The sequence below is a fragment of the Arvicanthis niloticus genome, chromosome 2, assembly GCF_011762505.2.
Source record: "Arvicanthis niloticus isolate mArvNil1 chromosome 2, mArvNil1.pat.X, whole genome shotgun sequence".
Lineage (NCBI taxonomy): Eukaryota > Metazoa > Chordata > Mammalia > Rodentia > Muridae > Arvicanthis > Arvicanthis niloticus.
In genome coordinates this window covers 77,571,471-77,592,709 of record NC_047659.1, presented here as the reverse complement: position 1 = coordinate 77,592,709, position 21,239 = coordinate 77,571,471, and the positions used below count along the sequence as shown (strand labels likewise).

The window sequence follows — 21,239 nt, the reverse complement described above, 5'->3', positions numbered from 1 at the left end:
TATGTGGGGCTATTGGACACTGGAAATAGAGCCTCACTGAGAGGAAGCTTGGGTTATACTGGGTTAAGTACAGTGTTTTAAAACAAGCTTTTTTTTTTCTTATTTTAATGTGGCTACTAGTACATTTCATATGCACATACGGCTTCCACTATGTTTCAACTAGACAGTGGTATTTATGAGTGGAACTTGGCATGTGCTTCCCCCTTTGGAAGCACTTGGCATCTAAGCCTAGTTCTCACTGTCATTTACACAGTAATCATACTCTCACTATAACATCACGATAATTTTTAAATACTACTACTAATTTTGAAAAGATATTTTCTCCTTGTGATCTCTCTCTATAGAGACCCATAGGAATCAACGGGACTATGTTCTGAGTCTATGAAAATCTGAGCAAATTATTGTTCCGCTCTCTGTACCTCAGATTTCACATCTGTCAAATGAGAAAATTAATCTTGGTCTCATTTTCTAGGGATATTGTAAGGCTCAAGGAGCTTGATGCTCGTAATGGCTCTCCTAAGATGGTATAGGGAGAACACAGTCTTATAACCTGTCAAATTTTATCTGGCACATTTGCACATTCTGGGTATCACTCCCACCAACTTCATGAAGTCATCACCCCCATTTGTCAGACAATGACTGGGATGCAAACGGGTACCTGGTGCTAGAATGACTGATGGCCCTCTTCCCTGCCTTTTTTTAGAGGTTCCTGGGCATGATTCAACAGCTGAACCTATGCTATCATTTATATAATAACAATATAGAGTGAATCTGAAGGAGAAGACAAGACACCCAAAGGCACACCAGGATCAGAGACTCCTGGAAGCTGCAGGGATGCAAGATGCCTGTTGTATCCTCTCCTACTGGCTTAGGATAGTGCATCCTCCTCTGTCAGGTGACTGACCTCCCAATGCTTTGGTTGTTCTGATATCTCAGCTGTAGAGCTTCAGAAGAGGGAGGGTAGGGAGACTAATTGAGAGAGAAGAGATTGCAAGAAATCTCCAAGCTACTAGTGGGTTTCCTTAGCCAGTGGCTTCAGTGGGCTGGCTGCATGGCAGGGCTTTTTCTCTAAAGCCAACAGGGGCAACAATAGCTGCACAGAGGGCAGAATGTCCGTGTGAGCTAAAAACACTGGATCACCCCATCATCAGATTCTGATCTCTTTGGGCAATCGTTCAACACCCAGCTCTCATCATGGAAGCCTGCAGAAAGAGGCAGCATCTCTCAGGGAACACTGACCTCCGGCAAACGAAGCATTTGCTTATTAAAGGACATGGTGTCGGCGGTGTCCACCACCTCATCCCCAGAAGGGATCAGATAAGCAGGTGGTTTGGCTCAAGGCAGACCCAGTGGTCACGTAGACATTTCAGCTCCAACCATTAAGCTCTGCCTGGTCGGAAGTGGACTCTAAAGCTACAGGCTGCCAAAATATAGTCCCAAAGCCATGATGGTCTTTATATTTCTAAGTAGATTTTTTTTTAAGTCACTTGTTTCCTATGTAAAAAATGTTTGAAGTCAGAGGCAAGCGAGAGAAGAAAGAAACTTCTATAGCTGGGATTAATGCAAGTTGGAGTTAAATAAAAGGAAGTCAGTCCCAGCAAAAGGGGAGCTTGAAAGGAAATCAGTAGTAGATCTTATAGTTTGTTTTGGCCTGGATTGCAGAATTACTGTGTTCTTGACCTCTACACAAAAGAAAGGAAGGGGGGAAAAAAACTCCATTATTATCTAGACCAGAACTCCTCCACTCTTCAAATGCAGTAGACTCCTGCACGTTTTCATTTGTAAATGTGTTTACTACATTCAGTAGAACAAGGGAGAAAGGGTCTTGTCAGACTCCTCTAACTAACTTGTTAGAGATCACGGTCTCTTCCGCCACTGCGTCTGTGGCTGGGCAAAGAGAATCTCAGCAGAGGTAGAGCTTCCCATGGGACTGAAAGACAGTGTTTGTTTTTGTTTGTTTTGTGTTGTTGTCTTGTTTTTTTTTAAGTGGAGACACCCAGCATCATCAGTGGTGAAACTTTGAGATAAAGACTTCTACTTCCATGGTCCAGCACTGGACCAAGGGAGAGGTCTCCATGGCCTCTCCTCTACCCCTTAAGCAAGGCGCATGTGGACAGACTTCCACAGAGCCTGTTCTGCACTGATCCTCCCTCCATGGTGCCTGCCTGTACTGTGGAGGCTGACTGCCCTGAACTTTCTGCCCAGCAGGCTGCAGTGAATAATTGTTTCATAGTCTCTCTCTTGGTATTGTACTTGCTCTCAAGCTCACCAGCTAACCAAAGGAAAACCCACTGGGGATTCTATTTCTAATAACAAACACTTGCTTGGCATACAAGTTACAGGAATATTTGGGACTAGATTTTTCCCCCTCCCTGGATACGGGTTCAGTTTAAGCCTGTGGCTTTGATAACATGGCCCACCACCCTGGATACCACTTCAGACCTTCTACCTCTGCCTGCTCTGTCAGAAATGAACAGAAGTTTGTACTATATAAAAATATACTGTACAATGCACATGGTTTCCCAAAGGAAGACAGGTGAAATGAATGGTAATTTTATTTTGAGGACACCTGCTGTCTAATTTATGACTTAATTGAATCCCAGTCCACTTGGTAAGCCATGGATATCTCTCTTTGATCTACAGCTTCCAAAATTCCACAGAAATTCTAAGGTGGTTGGTCTACAGGTCAGGGGCTCTACTGAACACAGAAGTATTAGAGAATCATCAACATTCTGTTAAAATATTTTTAACATAAAGCTTTTTTGTTTTTGTTTTCATTTGTGTTTTTTTTTTAAATTGGAGTAGTGCTATCTGCTAAAGAGCAAACATGGAACAAAAGAAGATCTTCTCACTTAAGCCTGCAGCACAGCTAAATAAAGCCAAGTAAGGCTATGGGCTGGAGCAGCGAGTCTCGATCTGTGGACCTGCAGAGCAGATATTTACATCACAATTTATAACGGTACCAAAAGTACAGTGACAAAATAGCAATAAAATAATTTTATGGTGTGAGGGCAGGTCACCACAACATGAGAAACTGTATTAAAGGGTCAAAGCATTAGGAAGGTTGAGACCCAGTGGGCTGGAGAGATAGCTTTGCCTATTAAGAACGCTGGCTGCTCTTCTAGAAGACCAGAGTTCAATTCCCAGAACCCACCAGAGGCTCGGAACCACCTATTCTACTTCCAGGGGATGTGACACCCTCTTTTAGTCACTGCATGTACATGGTACAGGGTTGTATATGCAGACAAAACACCATACACCTAAAACAAATAAATATAACTTTTAAAAAGAAAGACATATGATATATAAAGCTAATAGAAAAGCAAAAGGATAAGTAAAAAAAAAAAACCTACAGTGAAAAACAAACAGTACAAACAGAAATCTACTTCACACAGTGCCCAGCACTTTTCAAAGTAGCTGTGAGGCTCGCCCCATGCTGTAACAGGGTGGCAGCTTCTACCGTAGGAATAGGTTAGCAAGCAGAAGAGCCAAACAGTGAGACCTGGAAGCACTGCCCAGCTAGCTGCCTTGTCTGGAAAGAAACTGCAATGGGTTCTGCTGAGTGAGGTTGGACTTCATTATGCCTTTCACTCTGAGAGATCATGTGGTTCACTCTTCCCTGAGATCTTGCTTCTGAGCAAGCACACACACAAAAAAAGTGTAAGCCTGTAAGTCTCCCAGAACCTCACAGATGAGAAGAGTGATCTGTACTCCAGAAGTCTTTAAGGGGCTTCTACTGTACTGAGCATCACCCCAATGCTAGATGTCTGATGGTAAAGATGAAGCTGAAGGAGCCTGGAGAAAACTGCTTTTGACAAAACCCACCAGGGAAAACACTGCCCATAGCACTCTCTATAGGAGGTGTGAGTAAATGGACTTCTGCCACTATGGGAGGTAATAAGATAATCCCCAGAGAATGGCACTTAGCTGTGTGAGAGGGAGGGGTGCAGAGAGTTGAGGGATGAATTGGAGCCTCACTATCTGAACTTTAATCCAAAATATTTCTTATCATGTCCCACTTGGGGGAGCATTACCTCTCAGTTTCTTCCTTTGTAAAATGGAGGTGACAACCCTTTGCCCACCTCAAGGGATAGTGATGTGGATCCAATATGTCACTACCCATAAGGTATTTTACACTGACACCTGACACATGAGAGGTCTACGCAAGCATTTGCACTCACTATTTATCTGTAAAAGATCCTGGCATGGAAAAGGGCATGTCCAGAGTCACTCGTGTTCAGAGTAAAAATGGCCTTTGGATTCTCTTCCTCAAGTTTCTAAGCTTACCTCCTCATCAGTAAGATGGAAATTATGGCATCTACTCCACAGATGGTAAGGTCAATGGGTGAGCTAAGCAGGCTACTGGAGACAGAAGATGGTGTGGGGACAAAAGAGCCGACATTTTGAGACTTTCTTCAAAGCACACTCACATTAATACTCTGCTTATTTAGTGCCAGAGGTGCAGAATTTCTGTGTCACAAGCTAGAGAATGACAGTAGATCTCAAGCCTGGGGAGACAAAGGGAAGAGGGGGCTGTACTGGGGGAAGCATCAGAAGAGTGTGCCTCAGGGTATCAAGTGCAGCAAAGCAGACAAAATACATGCAAGTCTTTCCCCCCAAGGTGCTCCCAACTTGAGAAGGGAAAAGGTACCAAGCCAAGGGCCAGTGAGTAACCCCACCACTGACCGTCTAAAACCGGAAGCTGAGCCATGCAGTAATTGACGTTGCTCTCGTTCTCCCTGCTACTTAAAGGTTACATTCACGGGAGGGATTAAACAAATTTCAAATGTTTTTAGAAACAGAGAAGTATGTTACCTTAGCACACTTGCCCTCACCATTCCTTTGGAAAGTTATGTGTATTTGGAAAAGGGGTCACCAATACTGTGAATCTAAAGCAAGCATCAGAGATGTACATGAATGCTTCAAGGGAGCAATCTCTCTTCCTACAGAAGTCACAGCTGGTCTTGCTGTGTTTTTACTTAGAAAAGCTACATGTTTTTAGGAAATCGGTGTTAAAAATAAGGCCAAAGCAAGTCTTGGAATGTCATAGAAAGAATAAAAGGATAAGCAAATATTTATGCAAGGTGACTCTGACAAAATCGCTTTCAACCATGGTCAGTCAGAAGCTGGGCTAGAAAAACACGTGTGCTTCATATACAGAATATGATCTCGGTGTAGGGTGATATAGTCCAGTGGTAGAGGGGTGCTCAGCACACTGAAGGCCCCAGCGACAAAATCCCTAACAATCAGAACGACTTTATTCCCATCCCGAGATTAACCATAGATTCATCCCAACATCACATTCCATCACAGAATCTCCCCAAATCAAAAATCCACAATGGCAACTTCGTTTGGAAAAATGATACTAAATCATAGATTGTGATCACTTTATCCAAGATATCTTCTAGTGGCAGCTCAGCCCTTCTGATGGATCCCCTTCTCAGTACTGGTCAAGGTTTGGCAGAAAGGGAATAAGCATTATAGAGTGTGCATGTGCGTATACACACAGACAGACAGACAAACACACATGCAGAGAGAGAGAGAGAGAGAAACAGAGAGACAGAGAGACAGAGACAGACACACACAGAGAGAGACAGAGACAGACAGACACACACAGACACACACACACACACACACACACACACACACACGGGCACACACACACACACACAGAGAGAGAGAGAGAGAGAGAGAGAGAGAGAGAGAGAGAGAGAGAGAGAGACTATTATATCTTGCCAGTCCCCAGCTTCCAAGAAGGTACAGGCCCCATCTCAACAATGCCCACTCCCACACCAAGCTCTTCCTGACTGAGGGGACCAAGGCCTTCACACCAGGAACTGTTCCAGAGCCCCCCCCCCACACACACACACACAAACACACACTTATAGCTACTAGAATAACAGCAATGACACTCTAGCAATAGACAGGAAGGATGTCTGTGGCTGCTGCCACCACTCCCCAAAAGGGAAGAGGCTTCCACCGTGAGTGCACGCCACTGTTGTGCTTGTTCTGGTGATTTGGCCCCACTCAGACTGGCCTCCGGATAGCACGGATAGCACGCTGGCTCTGCAGTGCTCGCCCAGGACCACTTTCTAGATAAGGAGGAGAGAAATGCATATGTCCCTTTCTGCTCCTTGTGCTCTCTCCTGCCTGAAGAAAAAGTGCTGCGGAATCCAAGATTCGATTAGATAGGATGGATTTTTCACATCAAATAGAAACGTTTTCGAAGTGAGAGCACTCCAGAGAGGCAAAATTAGAGGAGACCGGGCTTTATGCCTCGATACCATGATGGGAGTGAAAGACCAGCCCCAGGGTCAATGCACCTGAGGCCCTAGGTTGCTACACTGCAGGCTCCGGTGTCTACAGCAAGAACGTTCCCCTCCTCCACCTCAGGGACTGGAGGTCCCCCAGGCGCGGTCATTCCCCCACCCAATCTCCCATGACAGACGCTTTTCCTTCCTTCATTACCTCACTACCTCCTTCCCTTGACGTCAGCCTCCCGGAGTCAAGGGGCGGGAGGATGGGAATGGGTTTGGGGCAGTCGGTGTCAGGATCCCCATAGTACGGGGAGGGAGGAGGGGGGAAGTGAGCGAGCGGTGAGGTAACGTGCACCCAATCCTCTGCAGCCAAGACAAGGCGCGCAGCACCTTCCAGCCTGTCATGGACCGGTGTGTGTGCCTCGCAGTTACTAAGCAACTATCTGCGACGCGGGATGCCCGCCAAGTTCACCCAAAGTTGAAGAATAAATTTGGGGAAGAAAAGGTGGAGAGTGGAACTAGAGACCAGAGAAGGGGGAGGGAGCAGAGATTAAATGAGGAAAAAAGAACTTCCTTCTCCCGGGAACAAGAAGGGTTTGCGTGCCTGCGCAGACATCTCCATGTTCATCCACTCGGGCAAAGGCCTCAAAGCGCACACAGGGCAGCCACAAAACATGTCAACAAAACACTTCCACGGGCCAAAACTCTAGAGGGCAAAGGTGAGGGGAAGGAGGCCCACTGTTTAAGTAGTTTGGCCTGTGTGGTCAGTTGACACGGAAGGCTTTTAACTTTTTAACTAGAAAGACGGGGTTGGAGTGATTTTTTTTTTTTTTTTTTTTTTTTTTTTTTTTTTTTTTTTTTTTTTTTTGGTCCGGGGCAAGTTAAAGGGCTCATGACCCGACATGGTGGCTCATGCCTTTAATTTCAGCACTCTGGAGACCGAGACAAGCGAATTCCTCAGTTCGAGGCCAGACTGATCTACAGAACAACTACCAGGACAGTCAGAAAAAATCCTGTCTCGAAAAAAAAAAAGAAAACGAAGAAATAACCCTTCAAAGCAGCAGTTCCCTTATCTTCAAACACAACACTCTTCATTTATATGCAAAGCAATAACCCAAGCCACCTGCTTTAATTTGAGTGTCTGGGTCCAAAAAAAGACCTCTTTTGCCTCGCGTTGTCAGCGACATCCCGAGGTCAGGCTCACGTGCACTTTCTGGATTTCCAGGACCTAGTCGCAGTGCTCCGCATTTTCTTACCTGCTGTAGGGCGTCCTCAGGAGCAGGGCCTGGCTGCCGGTGCAACTGTCCGTAGGGGTGTGGCAGCCATACACCGGAGGTGGCACTGAGTACTGCTGCTCGCCTGCCAGAGAGTCAAGGGCAGCAGTGACTGAGAGTCGGGGCAGGAGTTCTGGTGCAGGGGGTAGCGTGCTGAGCCAGTGAGGTCTGGCGCCAGCTGTGTGACAGCGAGGCCGCCTCAACTCAAGGACTACTTCCTCACTTTAGGTTGCATTGCCTTCACTCTGGCATTGGTAGCCTTGCTTGAGGGGCGTTTTTCCTTAGCATATTTTGAACTTCGAAAGGAGATTCGATCTTTCAAATAGGGTAAAACAAGCTAGTATTTCTAAGGGCCCTTTAAATGTCTCCACCGGCTTCCTCAGCTTGCTAGGGATTGAAGATTCTGATAGGATGTGGTAATATAGATGGGGGCATCCGGTAAAGACCCGCATCTTTCCCACTCACTTACCCAGCGAGCCCTGCTGGCCCATAGGGTCCTCGTGTTTGAAGGAATGGTTGGGGAACTGCGCCGCATGATGCGAGGGCGTGTGGCCATAGCTGGGCGCCCCGTCGAAAGTGACCGTGCTGTATCCTGAAGAAGCGGCAGGAGAAAAGCACAAAGTCAATTAGGTTCCTGAAAAAACAGGGGCATTGGCAGGACTCAAACCAAAATGGTAGCGGGTACCCAATCTCCAAATTCGCATCATCAGTAGAGCCGTCCTCTACCACCCCTGCCACCACCACCCCAGCCTTCTAGGACTTCAGGCTTGAAGCGAGGGACTAAACTCTGTGGTGGGAACTAATCTCATCCTTTTCCCCAAATAAAATCTCCAACTCCCGGCTTTTCCCAGTTCTTCTGTGCCTGTCTTCCATTGCTGAACAGAGCCTCCAGCAAGTTGGGTGTAAAAACCGTCGCCCGCCTGGCGGAGAAACTGTCTTTCTTAAAAACAAACAACACCATGGCTCTCCCGCTGGGGCGGCTCGGCCCAGAGGACTGGGTTTCCTCCGCTGACCCCGCTTTGACTCGGGGCTGTAAATCAAGGACCCGCGCACCAACTTTCATTAATTACTTTGAGCCAGTTCAACGGTCTGCGCTTTAAATGGACAGAGTAATTACCAGGGCATGTTACCTCTCTGGACTGCACAGCCAGACACCAAGACACCCAAAGCCTTTAGGAAAGCTTTTAGGGGCGGAGGTCGGGGAAAGGACCCTTCCAGTTAGGGCGAATCTTGCCCTACAGGTCAGGATACTGTCCCTACTTATCCCTGTGTAGCAACATCTGAGCCCCTTGCCTCAGTTTCCATGCTGAGAAGCTGAGGCTGGTGATCTCCCCTATCTCTCAAATGCATGAAAATCAACGTGAAGTCTGGAAAATCGGGGTCTTGAAAATCCTATTCTTTCATGATATTGTTACTAAGTTTCTATGAACACATTCCCCACCTGTTTTGCCAAAGCTCAGGTTGGTGTGGAAGGGGGCATCTTGAGGATCAGTCTAGAGACTTAATTGGGGCAGGGCCTCCTCCTCCGGTCTTGGTGAGGCTTAGAAGAGGGAGCCAGGACTTACGGGATAAAATGCAAATGAGAGCTGACCCTCACAGAGTGGCTAATCCCCCTCCCGTCAGGGCCAACGTTGTAGCCCCAGTGGCTTCCTACTGTGAAGTCTCTAAATCCCAATAAATTCTAGGGGCCTAAGTAGAATAAAATGCCCACCTGAAGTGGAAATTTCTGGTTTCTTTGGAGATTCAGTTATGTCATATGATGCTTTTACCCACCAGTTGCTCGATCGAGATCGAGCTCCTTCAGTCAGTAAGAGGTTGCTGAGACCATTCATTCAGTACAGGGACAGCAGGCCAGCTATCTCCAATTTCAAAATACAGAGGGGACATCCACTGCCCAAACAAAAGGGTTACTCTGGCGCAGTCAATGCACGATACCGCTTGTGGTGTTTTACAGTGAAGGGGTGAAATAGGGTACCATGGGAATTACCAAGTTGTACGCTGGGGAAGGCTTGAATGCCCGGGAGAACGCTGGTTAGTGACTGAGGCATCAGCCAGCTTTTCAACCTGGATGAGCCCTGAGTTTCTCTGCTTCTGAAGTGAGGAAAGACAACCCTCAACCCTAATAACTATTGGCTGTGGATTAATAAGTACATGTAGCCTTCCAGAATCTTCTTTTTGAGAAACAAGGCCTGGCTTTGCTTGAGGCCTACAGCTTACAAACGAAATATGGGTGCAGGCACCCACCCGAGTTTTCCCAGCAGAAATACGGAGTTTGTGGAAGAGTCCTTAAACAAACAAACAAACAAAAAAAAAAAAAGAGGGGAAGGAGGGAGAACAATAAAGAAATTTTCTCTAAACGAACCCTTCTCCATTCCTGAACCGAGTAGCCAATGATCTCAGGCCACGCACAATCTCAGACCCGCTGCTCAGCCACTGGTAACCAGAGCTGCTGGTGCCCGGGCTGCAGCTCCCACGCCAGGGACCTCGGCTCCGCAGCCCGGAACTCCGGCTCGAGGAAGGGGGCACCCGGCAAGGCTTCGTACCCGCCTTCTCATAGATGAGACCCGCAAACCACGGCCGGGAGCCGCAGCCTTGAGCCCCTCCCTCGGGTCTTCTGGGAGGGGCAGCAGAGAACGCAGCGAGATCGGAGGGAGAGCTCTTTTAATTAGAAGCTTATCTGAACTCGGGCTGATTAGGAACCCGCTGTACCCGAGGACTGAGCCCATCTCAGGAGAGCGGGAGTGGGGGCCGGCAGAGAGATTGCTGACTTCGCGAAGTTTCAGTGTTCAAAGGCTTCTTGTTCGGGCCTCAGGGGGAGAGGCCCTCGCAGCCAAGGTAGCCACTTTCCCACGGTTTATCTGGACCAGGGAAGGGAGAGCAACCTTGACATTGCGGGAAGGAGAATAAGGCTCTGAGCTCTCCTCCCCTGCCTCCACTGCGGAGGAGCCCGGAACAGGCTGCCCCAGCCTGGCCCTGGAGAGCTGAGGGGGAGATCCTTCAGCAGGCAAGGCCAGGAAGGTGTTCCGGAAAACCCAGCTGCCAAGGGATAGGTGGAGTCCTCACTCCCACCCAACAACAGTCTTTGATATGACCGGAGGGGGGCGCCTTTGGCCCCATCACAACTGGTCTCCCCTCACGCACCAGCAGGGCAGAGATCCCCAGGGCCTAGGCTATCTCTGATAGGAGCACTACAGGGTAGGAGGTGGGGGCGGGAGTCAGAAGCTGACTGCCAAGCCCTGCATTGGTCCACACTAGGAAAATCCTCACCCCCACTTCTGGGTCCTGACAGACTTCCCAACCGTCTCACACTCATAAGTTCAGGGCCTGTTAGGCTGAGCAGAGGAAATTCATTTCAACCATGGAGCCAAAATTCTGGGAGAAAATAAGAGGAAAATGTGAATTCAAGTCCTACCTCTGCCTCTTGAAGCCTATTCTCCCAGTGACTGGATTTAGGCGCCCAGAATTTAGGCTCTTTGGATCTCAGTGCTTCTTATGAAGTACTACAGCCATTTAGCTGTCTCAATCTACAGCCCCACTGCACCCCACCAAGTAAAGTTTGCTTTTTGCTAAATTAATGTTTAGAAGATTGTGGTGTCGGCTATAGAAGAAATGGGGGTGGGGGTGAATGTCCTTAAGAAACTAAGGAAGGAAGGAATGAGTGTCGTAGTTGCTCTCCCAGGCTTGCAAACAAATCCTCTGGACAATAGAGTCCGAGCAAGCTGATGGCCATTTTCACATTTTCCAGGGACAGCTGACAACATCTCCGAATCAAAAACCCCAAACTGTAGTTGTATTTTCAACTGTACTGTTGAAAGGATCCATAGGGAACCCTAAAGTAAAAGGAGTGAATATTCAAAGAATCTCGGATTTTGAGGGTCCCTCCTAGTTGCTCTGAGGGGTAGAGGGGTGGGAGCAAGCAGCTTTACTTCTCTCTTCGACTCCCAGGAGCCAAGGAAGCCCACAGGCTTTACTTGCAGGACCCACTTCTTTTAACTAGGAGAGAAAAAGGTAAGTTTCCTAACAGTAACCCGCTTTCAGGGTACGTCCCTACACAGGAGACATCTCCCCACCGGCCTTCTCTTGGTTTGAGAAGAGCAGGGTCTGATGGGGAGCCTTCACCTGCTGCCTTCACCTCATTTCCCAAGGTTTCTTCTGTAGCAGCCCAACCTGTCTACTCCAGAAGAATCTGGATGCTCCCACCACCACCACCCCCAGTGTACTGGTAATGCCCTCCGGCTTTAAATTCTCAGCCCACCCACCTTCTGCTATGTTTTTTTTTTTTTTCTACAAGACCCGAAGTGCAGAATGCTAAGCTCACACAGAGCCTAGAAAGACTCAGAAAGATGGTGGCCCATTAGTATTTGCTGGCCAGAGGGTTGTAGATCAGTGAGCCTCTCCAAATATCAGGCAAGCTCACTCAAGGCATACACATGGGTGACAGTGGCTTCTTTTCTGACCCAGGGAGGTTTAGGCGGGCTGTGTGTTCCGTATTTAGACTCTGGTCAGGTCTCCTCCCATTTGGCCTATAACTTCTGTCCTAACCCAAACTCCGGGTTGTCCATCTCAGTTCTCCTCTTAGAGGCGAGCAAACTGACCTGAAGGGTTGCCAAAGGTAACACCTGCCTACTAGAAAGTGATGGCTCGACCCGGGAGCCTCTGCAAAGGCACCAAGCTCTTTCTCCAACATTTCTTGTTCAAAACTCTAGTTTCATTTATCAAAGACCTAAAACGGAGAGACCCCCAGAGTTGAGCTCCAGGTTTCTCCTCAAGACCAGGAGTTCCGTTCTTCAGTGGTTTCGGTTTCGCTAGGGCTTCGAGTGGTCGAGGTGCTCCAGGCTGGATGCAAAAGGCCCTAGAGAGCCCTTTGGCACCTCCTGCACCTTCCCCAAACGGGAGGCGGCTCTCCTCCCCCCTCCCCCACACATTTCAGAAACACCCAAACCAAGGACATCAGAAATTTTGATCCAAAAAAAAAAAAAAAAGCCATCTATGTCAGTAAAGATTTTCCTAAAACATCGACTCAAACGAAATTAGATTCTCAACAGCAAAGGAATCAAATGAGAACAAACGAAGAAAACGACAGGAGCCCAGGAACCACCGTTCTTCCGGGGCGCTAAAGAAAGAGAGATGTCGGGGCTCCTGCGAGAGTTAAAAAAATAGACTGGTACATTGACTGAAGACCCGCCAATAAACTTCTTCTTGTTTCTACATCCCAAGGCTTATGAAATCGTTCTCCAGCCTAACTTCAGTGTACGTGACTAGGAAACATCCAAGGGGCGCCGAAAGGAAGAAGGCCACCTTTTCCCGGTCTCACTCCAGGGATTTGGTTCGGTACCGGTTGGAGTCGGACCAACCAGGGTGTTTTTCCCATCCCGGCGGCCCGACTCCAGGAGGGATCCCAACAACCTCTTCCGCAAGGTACTAGGGAACTAGGAACTAGGTACTAGGGTACTAGGAACTGACTAGGTCCTCCCAAAGTGTTAATCTCTCATTCCAAAACTCTTTACAGCTTAAGGTGAGCCCGGAATGAGCCAGAGCCTAACGAGAGAGAGCTCGAAGGTCTTCAGGTCGGCTCTTTGGGTTTGTCAGAGGTAACAGAGGGGGTCCCTGAACGTCAGTCCCACTCGGAGTCCTCCACCTTGTCCGTCTACCCTAGACGGCTAAGAGTCAACGCCTGGTGAGGCCTTATGTATCAGACTTGTACCCGGTGTAGAGTCGCACGCTACAACCAATACCCTCTTCCTCCTCCCGTGGAGTTCCGAAATCTCTAGGACACCCCAGGGCCCCAGATGTCCTCCCGCGTCCTGCGAACTACCGGACCCTTGGGTCCTGCTCAGCAGTGTGTAAGTGGTGGTGGTGGTGCGGTGCAGTGTCACTAGCATTTGACAGAGACCCCCTGTCCGCTACTTTCAAGATTCCATTGGAAGGCAACTGGGTAAGAACTGGCCTCAGGAAGAAACAGAGGAGGGGAGAAGCGGCGTGGGACCAGGTCACGGAGCCACTACCGCGAGTGGAGGTCGCGCTGCCCGGAATCCTTACCTTGGTTGCGGATGGTGGGCTGGCTCTCCAGGCAGCTGGGCAGGTAGGGCGCATTGGGGAACATCCTGGCTTGGCCGGAGGACGCCTGGCTGGGCGGGGGAGGACCGAAGGGTCCGTAGCGACAGGCCCCGGCTGTACCGGTGAACTGGCCCGAGAAGTGCAAGGTGAAGGCGCTCAGGCACTGCTCCTCGTGCGGCTCGGCGCCGCCCCAGCTGGGCTCCTGTTTGATGAAGGAGTGGGGTGGCGGCGGAGGCGGCGGCGGAGCGGGAGGAGGCGCGGGACCGCCCAGCGACCCGTAAGCCGAGGCGCCCGGAGGCGCGAAGTCCAGCACGGGCGCCCACTGCGCCGCGCCGCTCACAGGGAGCCCGCAGCCGCCGCCGCCGCCCAGCGAGGACACGGCGGGCAGCAGCGCGTTCAGGTCCCGCACGTCGGAACCCATGAGCTGCGGTTCGGATGCGGACGGCCCTCCGCTCCTGCGATCCTGCGGACTCTCGGCGCTGGACTTGGCCCAGGTGCTGCGAGGGCCTCGGTCCCCAGGCTGCTCCGACTGCTGAAAGCACGCGGGCTCCCGGCGGATCGTGTGCTGAGACGCCGGCTCCGGGACACACGTGGAAGCCGGCTCCTGCGACAGGAGGAAGTCCAGGATCGCGGCGAGGAGGCGGCGGGCCCGGATTCCTGGGCTGCCGTCCTCTCTCTGGGTGGGTGGGTGAATGAGTGGGTGGGAGGGAGGGCGGGAAAGGGAAAGGGGGAGCGGGAAGCGGTCGCGTTGCGGAGAGCCCCGGGTGTGGGCGCTGCCTTGAACTCCTTACCCCAGCTGCCTGGCTGCCCCCGGCTTCCCAAAGCTCAAATAAGAGGGGCCGGCAGCAGGGAAGGAGGAGGAGCCAGGATGCTCCGCGGCTCCATTCACACCGCAGCCCTAGCCAAGCTCAGCAAAGCGCGCTGCTAGTCCGGGTTGCTCGCACCGGGGGCGTGGGGCGGGCCCGAGGAAGAGTTCAACTCGGAGACACCCCCCTCTCTGGCCCGCCACGTGCTCTCAGCTGGCCTGTATGGCAAGCCTCCTCCTGCTTCCCCAGCTTTTCCCCCTGCTTCCCGAGTATAGGCGCCTTGAGGCAAGGCCCTCTAGGTAAGTAGTGAGTCCCCTCGGCGTCGGACCGAGGTAGGAGAAGAATCGGGCCTGATAATCAGAGAGGGTGGGGTGAAGGGAGGGGCAGGTGGGCTCTGAGAGGGCGGGAACCAGAGAGCCCAGAGAACTCTCCTGGGTTCTGAGGCAGATAGCCTAACTTTGAGGCTTATCTCCTCCCTTGTCCAGAACTCTAGAGCCTAAGTGCGGGGTCACTTTAGGAGGTTGGTCCCTCTGGGTTCATAGGTTGAGATTCAAGGTGAAATTGTTCGGGATGGGTAATTATGAAGTGTGACGTCAGTTGTGACAAGCGTGACCTTTCCGGTTGTCTGGTAGTTGGTTCTTTGGCACGGTTGGAACCCAGAGGGCAGGTGCTGCCTACAGTGTAGACGACATTACTGACCCTTTTTGGCAGGGGGTATATAAACCTTATATTAGCTGGAGGAAATTTTCAGCTGTTGGGGGGCGGAGGGGGGGGATGCCGTGGGAGGCGCTTAGCAGAAATGCCCAGAACCTACTTAGAGTGTGATGGGAACCTTCCAGCGCCTTGTTGAGAAGAAACGGGAATGGAGAAGCAAAGCTGCTTCGCCAAGCGCGGCTTCCTCTAGTGATGAGGAAATGATAACGGACCTGCAGTGATTGATCAGAAGATGCAAACCAGTTAGACTACCCTAGAGATGAGCCTAGGAGAGGCGCCATTGGCCCCTGACTAGAGGCGTGTTCGCACTGCTAGCCCAGAGAGTTCCGAGAGTGGCTTCTCAAAATCAGCTCCTCCCTCCACCTTGCAGCTTTTTGGGAATCCCTCGTCTTAGAACAGGTGTTTGGGGATTGGTTTGTATAGGTGTGGGTTTCCTAAAATAGTGGACTCCATGGAGGAATGAACCCGTAGGCAAGTAGAAGTCTACGGGTTTCGCAGGGCAGACTCGGGAACTCTTGGAGGCAGCAGCGACTGCGCAGCTTGGAGCACGGGGCCGGGAAGCCCAGGGTTGCAGTCAGGCATCCCGAACCCGGATGGTCCTTGAAGCCTTCCAACTAAACCTGTGGGGGGAAAATAAGTCAAGGATGTTGGCTGTAAACAGAAGAAACCTAGCGTTTTGATGGTCTTAGTGAATTCTCCAGTCGCTGCACATTGGTTTTAACTCACACGGATTCGTGAATCCAGAATCGCTGTTAATTTGATTTGGGACCCAAGGCGTCTTAGGGCTCAGAAGGTATTGCCTTGAGCAATTACCCATTCCTCGTGGGGGCTATATAGTCTATGTAGGTAAAGAATATACACGGGAAGGTTAATAGCACCACATTATCCGTTGGTACCCCTTCACTTTCACCGTAGTGGACCCCGTGCGTGCTGCTTTGGGATTTTGACTGATTTGTAATGGACTAGAAGCTTTTTCCCCCCTCTTCTTGTCCTTCCTTCTTTCTTTTAAAAAAGAAATACAGGGCCCTCACGACAAGCTTCTCTCAACTCCCCTGTTCTCTGCCCTTAACTGCGCAATAGGGCCCAGGGTCATCAGACTTCTTGGGTGAAGACAGGCCCTTTGAGACACAACCTCTCAAACCCAGCTTGCCCTGAAAGCCCCATGCCCCTGTCCCTCCTTCCCTCCTCCTGACCTCGTATTTCTACTCGAAATCATTTTTTCCCTTAACCTGGGGAAAGAGGAGCCCTTCGTGAAGAGTCAGGGTTTCATTACCAAAGGAAACTGGAGGTAGTTTCTTTTTTAATCTCCTGCAAAATTTTTGGGAGGGAGCCGAGGATGGAAGTAATGTGTAGAGAGGTCGGTTTGATTTGAGCTCCTGAGATTACTGAATTTCAAGAATGGAAAAGGACATACCTCTGCGTCCACCTTTAAATTTTTCGTGTTTGCCTGGGGGTGGGTTTGTGAGGTGGGCTAGCGTGAGAGGAAATGGGCGTTCAAAAATTGGAACTCCTCTGTCATTTTTCTCAGGATTTTTTAGGGGCAACACGGGGAGCATATGTTTGACTCCCTTTTCCTCCCATTTCTCCTAGCATAAAAGAAGCAAGAAGTTCCTATCAGGGTGTAGACATAAGTGCGGGGGCGGGGGGGGGGGACTGCCACGCAGTTGGAGGACCCCTGGTCAGACTAGACGCTCCTGAGATTCCCTCCTCCCTTGCCCATCCCATGTCTAGAAGTACAAGCGCCAGTAAGCCGGTGTTCTGGGACTTGCAAACCCTTGGAATCACAGGTTACCTCATTCCTCCCAGGTCCCGTCTTTCTCTGGGTACCTCAGCAGACCTAGCTATACTGACTTGAATACCCTGAGCTGACTGTGAGAGCTACATACAGCCTGGCCAGGGGGTGTCGCACCTGCCGCCCACCCTAGACTTCCTTCCTTTGAGGCCCGCCAGGGTTCCAGAAAAACCGAAGGTCACGGCTAACTAGGAGCTCCCTACACTTTTCCTTTTTCCCATCACGATGGCCCAGCCTCGGGCCTCGAAAGGGTCAGTTCCAAACTCTCTGTTCGTAGGCAAAGCCAGCGATTAAACTCAAGCCAGAGTCAGCGGAGGAAACTGCGGCCCAACAGAGATAGGAAAAGCCCTCTAGTTAAAAGCAAGGTGGCTTGAAAATGAGATCTCACTTCACTTGCCAACCAACAGCTGTATGACCCCTGATAAGTTCCGTAGTATTTTTGAGCCTCAGTTTCCATTATTGTTGGTCAAAGGAGAAAATATGACAGTAGCGTTCTACCTTCGGGGTTGTAGATTAATCACATAGAAAGGTAGTGTTCTGTTTACGACAAAACTACTCGATTTTGATACTATTATTGTTCAAAGACAGATTTGAACGGTTTTTGCCGAGCTCAATCAAAACCCACAACTTTCAACGTCCGATTCGATTCGTTCGTCCGATTCGATTCGTTCTGGGGTGGTTTAAACCACCGTCTCTGCTTCTTTAGTACGGATGGAATTTGGAAGAAAAGAGACACTGGCAGTCTAGGTGGCTTCGATACACGTCTTAGAAGGTGCATAATTATTACAAGATGAAAAACATTGCATCTAGACGGAAGGGGAAGCGAAGATCTCAACCTGGTCTTTCATCCCGCGGCTGTCAACTGCATCTAGGTCTGCACAGCCTGGCGGCTACAGCCGTGGCCCAAGGGACCAGCGCACACGCCAGGGCCTTGATCTGGCAGGTCACCCCGAGGCTGTTGACAATTGAATAAACACGCTGAAGCCCTGCGATCTGTCAGTGGCTGAGGCCGCCAGCCCGCGCCCACAGCCAGAGGATGGCGCGAAGAGTGACCCGACCTCCAAGCCACCAGTCACCGGGTTAGCCGCTAGGGCCGGGCTGGCCTTCTTGAGCCCCAGAGCAGGAAAAACGCACCAGCGCTGTTCCTGTCTCCCAGTGTTTCTAAGTGTTTCTAAACCCAGGGCTTTGAGAAAACGCGCATGGAGCTCAATTTCCAGACTGGCGCATTTGGAAAGAAAAAAAAAAAAAAAAAACGATTCGTTTTTGCAAAATAGAAGAAAAATGTAAACATCCGAGGACCTTTTGTGATACAGTTAATCCCTAGGTTTCTTCTTTCATTTGAAAATTGTCTCGATCCCTTATTTAATTCTTTTCTTTCTTTCTTTCTTTCTTTCTTCCTCTTCTTCTTCTTTTTTTTTTTTTTTAAAACTAACCTTCCATCTGGGCTTCAAACTCTCCTCCCTGGACTGGTTAAGGGGCTAGAACCACCTAGCGCTGCCTGGTGCAAGATGCAAAATTTGCCCTTTCCCCCAGATCCTGGTGCCTGGAACCGCAGTGTTTTGACGCCACACCACGGGTTCCCCAGTTCCCCCCAAGAGCCCCCAATGAAAGGATTCAGCAGCGCTGCTTCTATTATTATCCCGTAAATCTTCTTAAATTCTGGAACTAATTATATAGAGGATATGTCTCAATTTGTTCTGCATTAATGCCACAGTGGGGATGGAGACCAGGCCGTGGCCAGAGCAGATATGGAAGCCCATGAAATTGATGAACTGAGAGTTGCTTCCAGTCCAGAGCGCACCATCTGGAATTCCAGTCTGAGGTTACAATTAGAACTCCTGACCCCAGATTCAACTTTGCAAACAAGGGGAGGGGGCGGTGAAAAAAAAAGGAAGAAGAAGAAGAAGAAGAAGAAGAAGAAGAAGAAGAAGAAGAAGAAGAAGAAGAAGAAGAAGAAGAAGAAGAAGACGACTTATTCTACACTTGTTTAGAGAGAGAGAGACAGACAGACTTTAATCTTTTCACCTTAGAAAATTCTTTCAAAATATTTGGGGGTTTTTTATGTTTTTATCCTAGAAATAATAATATCCTTTATAGGCAGGGCTTCATCTCATCCCCTTCACTCCTGGCTACACTTAGTGTCACTTTTCTGTCAGCATTGGAATTAATTAAATACGAATGAATTATTCCTCAGAAAACTAGCTAAGTCAAAATATCACTTTTCGATTTCCCCCTTAGATAAGTAGTATATGCAGAACTGTATATGGACTAGGAACTTCCTCCCTCCTCCTCCCTTTCCTGCCCTTTCTTCAGTTTAATTTTAATCAAAGATTGTATTTGTGTTGTAATTGTATTTGGGTTCTAATTCAGCAGAGCAATCTCTTCTTTTCTCTAGTATTATGTTCTTTTATTTTTTCTCTCACCTTGACTCCCAGAAGAAACTAAAAACCAGGCAGAACTGGAGAATCTGTTAAATTTATTAGCATAAATGCCTGGACAAAACGAGTTATAAATCATTTGGACATATTAAGCCTGAAGTTAGCCCCTTGCCAGGGTCCTGGTGTATGTATGTTCATATGAAGCACGGGGTCCCTTCTCACTCTCACACTAAATAAAAATGTAAGAATATCCAAATGTTGAATTAGGAACATGGAAGGTGGTCTCAGGGTTAACAATCTGTTAACAAAGCTTCCAATCTGTGACAAGGACAGAAACTCTGGACAGTCTGCATTTTAGTCTTCAGCAGAGTTATTTTATTATCATTGTTGTTGTCATTAGCAGTAGTAGTATTTGTTGGGGGTTTGTTGAAAAGTCTACAAGATAATGTGTGGTAGAGTGGGGTTCAGAGAGGGTAAAAGTCAATGTTTTCCTAAAACGAGTCAGCTTCATAAAAATCTAGTTAGAAAGGTCCCTGGTACTTCCTGCAGAGAACAGATTAGCTTTGGTGAAGAGCTACCTGGGTCTCCGTGTGTGCCCAGCTAACCAGCAGGGGCATATGTATTCACAGAAGGTGGATGAGGAAAGTGGGGCGGTGGGGGGGGGGGGGGGCAGGGAGAGAGACTGACAGAATTCCTACCAGAATTTATTAAGACAGAAATCAGACAAACTAAGCCAGTGAGAGAGGGCTTAGCTGGAAGAGGGGCTTAATGCCAAGCTCAATAATCTGACTTTTGTGCCTGCAATGAGACCAGGAAACCAACTCTGGGGATGTTGTCTACCTTCCACACACTGATGCTGTGACACCCACCCCACAACACACGCAAATACAATCAAATCATCTTTTACAGAGCAAACAGTTCAACGTGCTGGCTCATAAACACGATTGTAAATCTTGGCAAATTAAGTCATCTTTAGCTTTGAGAAACAAGTGTCCTCAAGTTTTTTTTAAATCAAAACACTCCTCTCCATCCTCAAAGATGCATGTATGTTCATCTGTTCAGTGTTACTCATTAAGCACTCCATAGTGACTGTACAGTGGTACAGCTCACCTGCCAGTAAAGTAGTTGAACTGGGAATTCAGTAGTGATAGGAGATAGCCCTCCTGTGCCTTCAGGGACCATCCATTCCAGGAAGCACCCAGCCAACTTTCTGTGAAACAAATCAAATACATCCACAGACCCAATCTAAGTACTATAAACCAAACAAAACAAACAAATGGGATGCTACAGAACTGGACAACTGATGGAAGGAGCTTGGGAGGGGACAATCTAGAGCCCTTGTTTCTTGTCACCTCCTGCTCTGTTTGAATGCATTTGAGAGTGTTCTAACCTAGGCACAAATAGAGCTGGTTTGAAGGATTTGGAAAATAAGGTCTAGAAATGTCTCTGTGCAGCCTTCACAGTCTTACTAGAGTTAGTTACAGTTATTGAGGAAAGCTAGGTAAACCAGCACTGCCATCAGCTCAGTGACTCTGAAAGTCACTTAAACGAGAAAAAACTTAGTTGTCCTGTCTTCAAGGTAAAAAATGAGACCACTACCTACTACTGTTGTGAAAAGCCACCACCAGCATTCCGAAAAGAGTGGCTGGCTACTCTTCCTATAGATTTATTATAATTTTCCCTGCTTTGCTTGTTTCTAACTGGCAAGTTCTAAGCTTAGAACTGTGAGTTAGAGCAGAGAAAAAGGCAGGAAGTAAAAACTTTATTAAGAGTTTAACCTTAAACAAAACTCTTGGCATTTCAAAGGAAACTGAAATCATTTGTCCTAAAGCAGGAAATAAAGGGATTTTATTTTTAAGTCAAGTGGAGATTTTTCAAGACTAGAAGTTCACATAGGCTTGTAAGTAAGGGTTGCACTGACTATATAGCCATATATATCAGGTGTGAATGGTATGTCCATA

General features: G+C 48.7%; 1 protein-coding gene across 4 annotated transcripts in view; it reads right to left on the bottom strand.

Moving 5' to 3' along the window:
• The window catches only part of Wt1 (WT1 transcription factor), a 45,458-nt gene extending 31,170 nt beyond the window's left edge, over nt 1–14,288 (bottom strand). For 3 of the 4 annotated variants that reach the window (XM_034495579.2, XM_076929371.1, XM_076929373.1), the window contains exons 1-3: nt 13,571–14,288; nt 8,001–8,123; nt 7,514–7,616 (exon numbers count right to left, since the gene is read on the bottom strand). In XM_034495579.2, coding sequence (XP_034351470.1) covers nt 7,514–7,616; nt 8,001–8,123; nt 13,571–14,009 — 665 coding nt within the window. In that variant the 5' untranslated portion in view covers nt 14,010–14,288. The remainder of the gene's footprint in view (nt 1–7,513; nt 7,617–8,000; nt 8,124–13,570) is intronic. The other variant, XM_076929370.1, reaches the window with a different exon arrangement.
• Between the last annotated feature and the right edge of the window lie 6,951 nt (nt 14,289–21,239).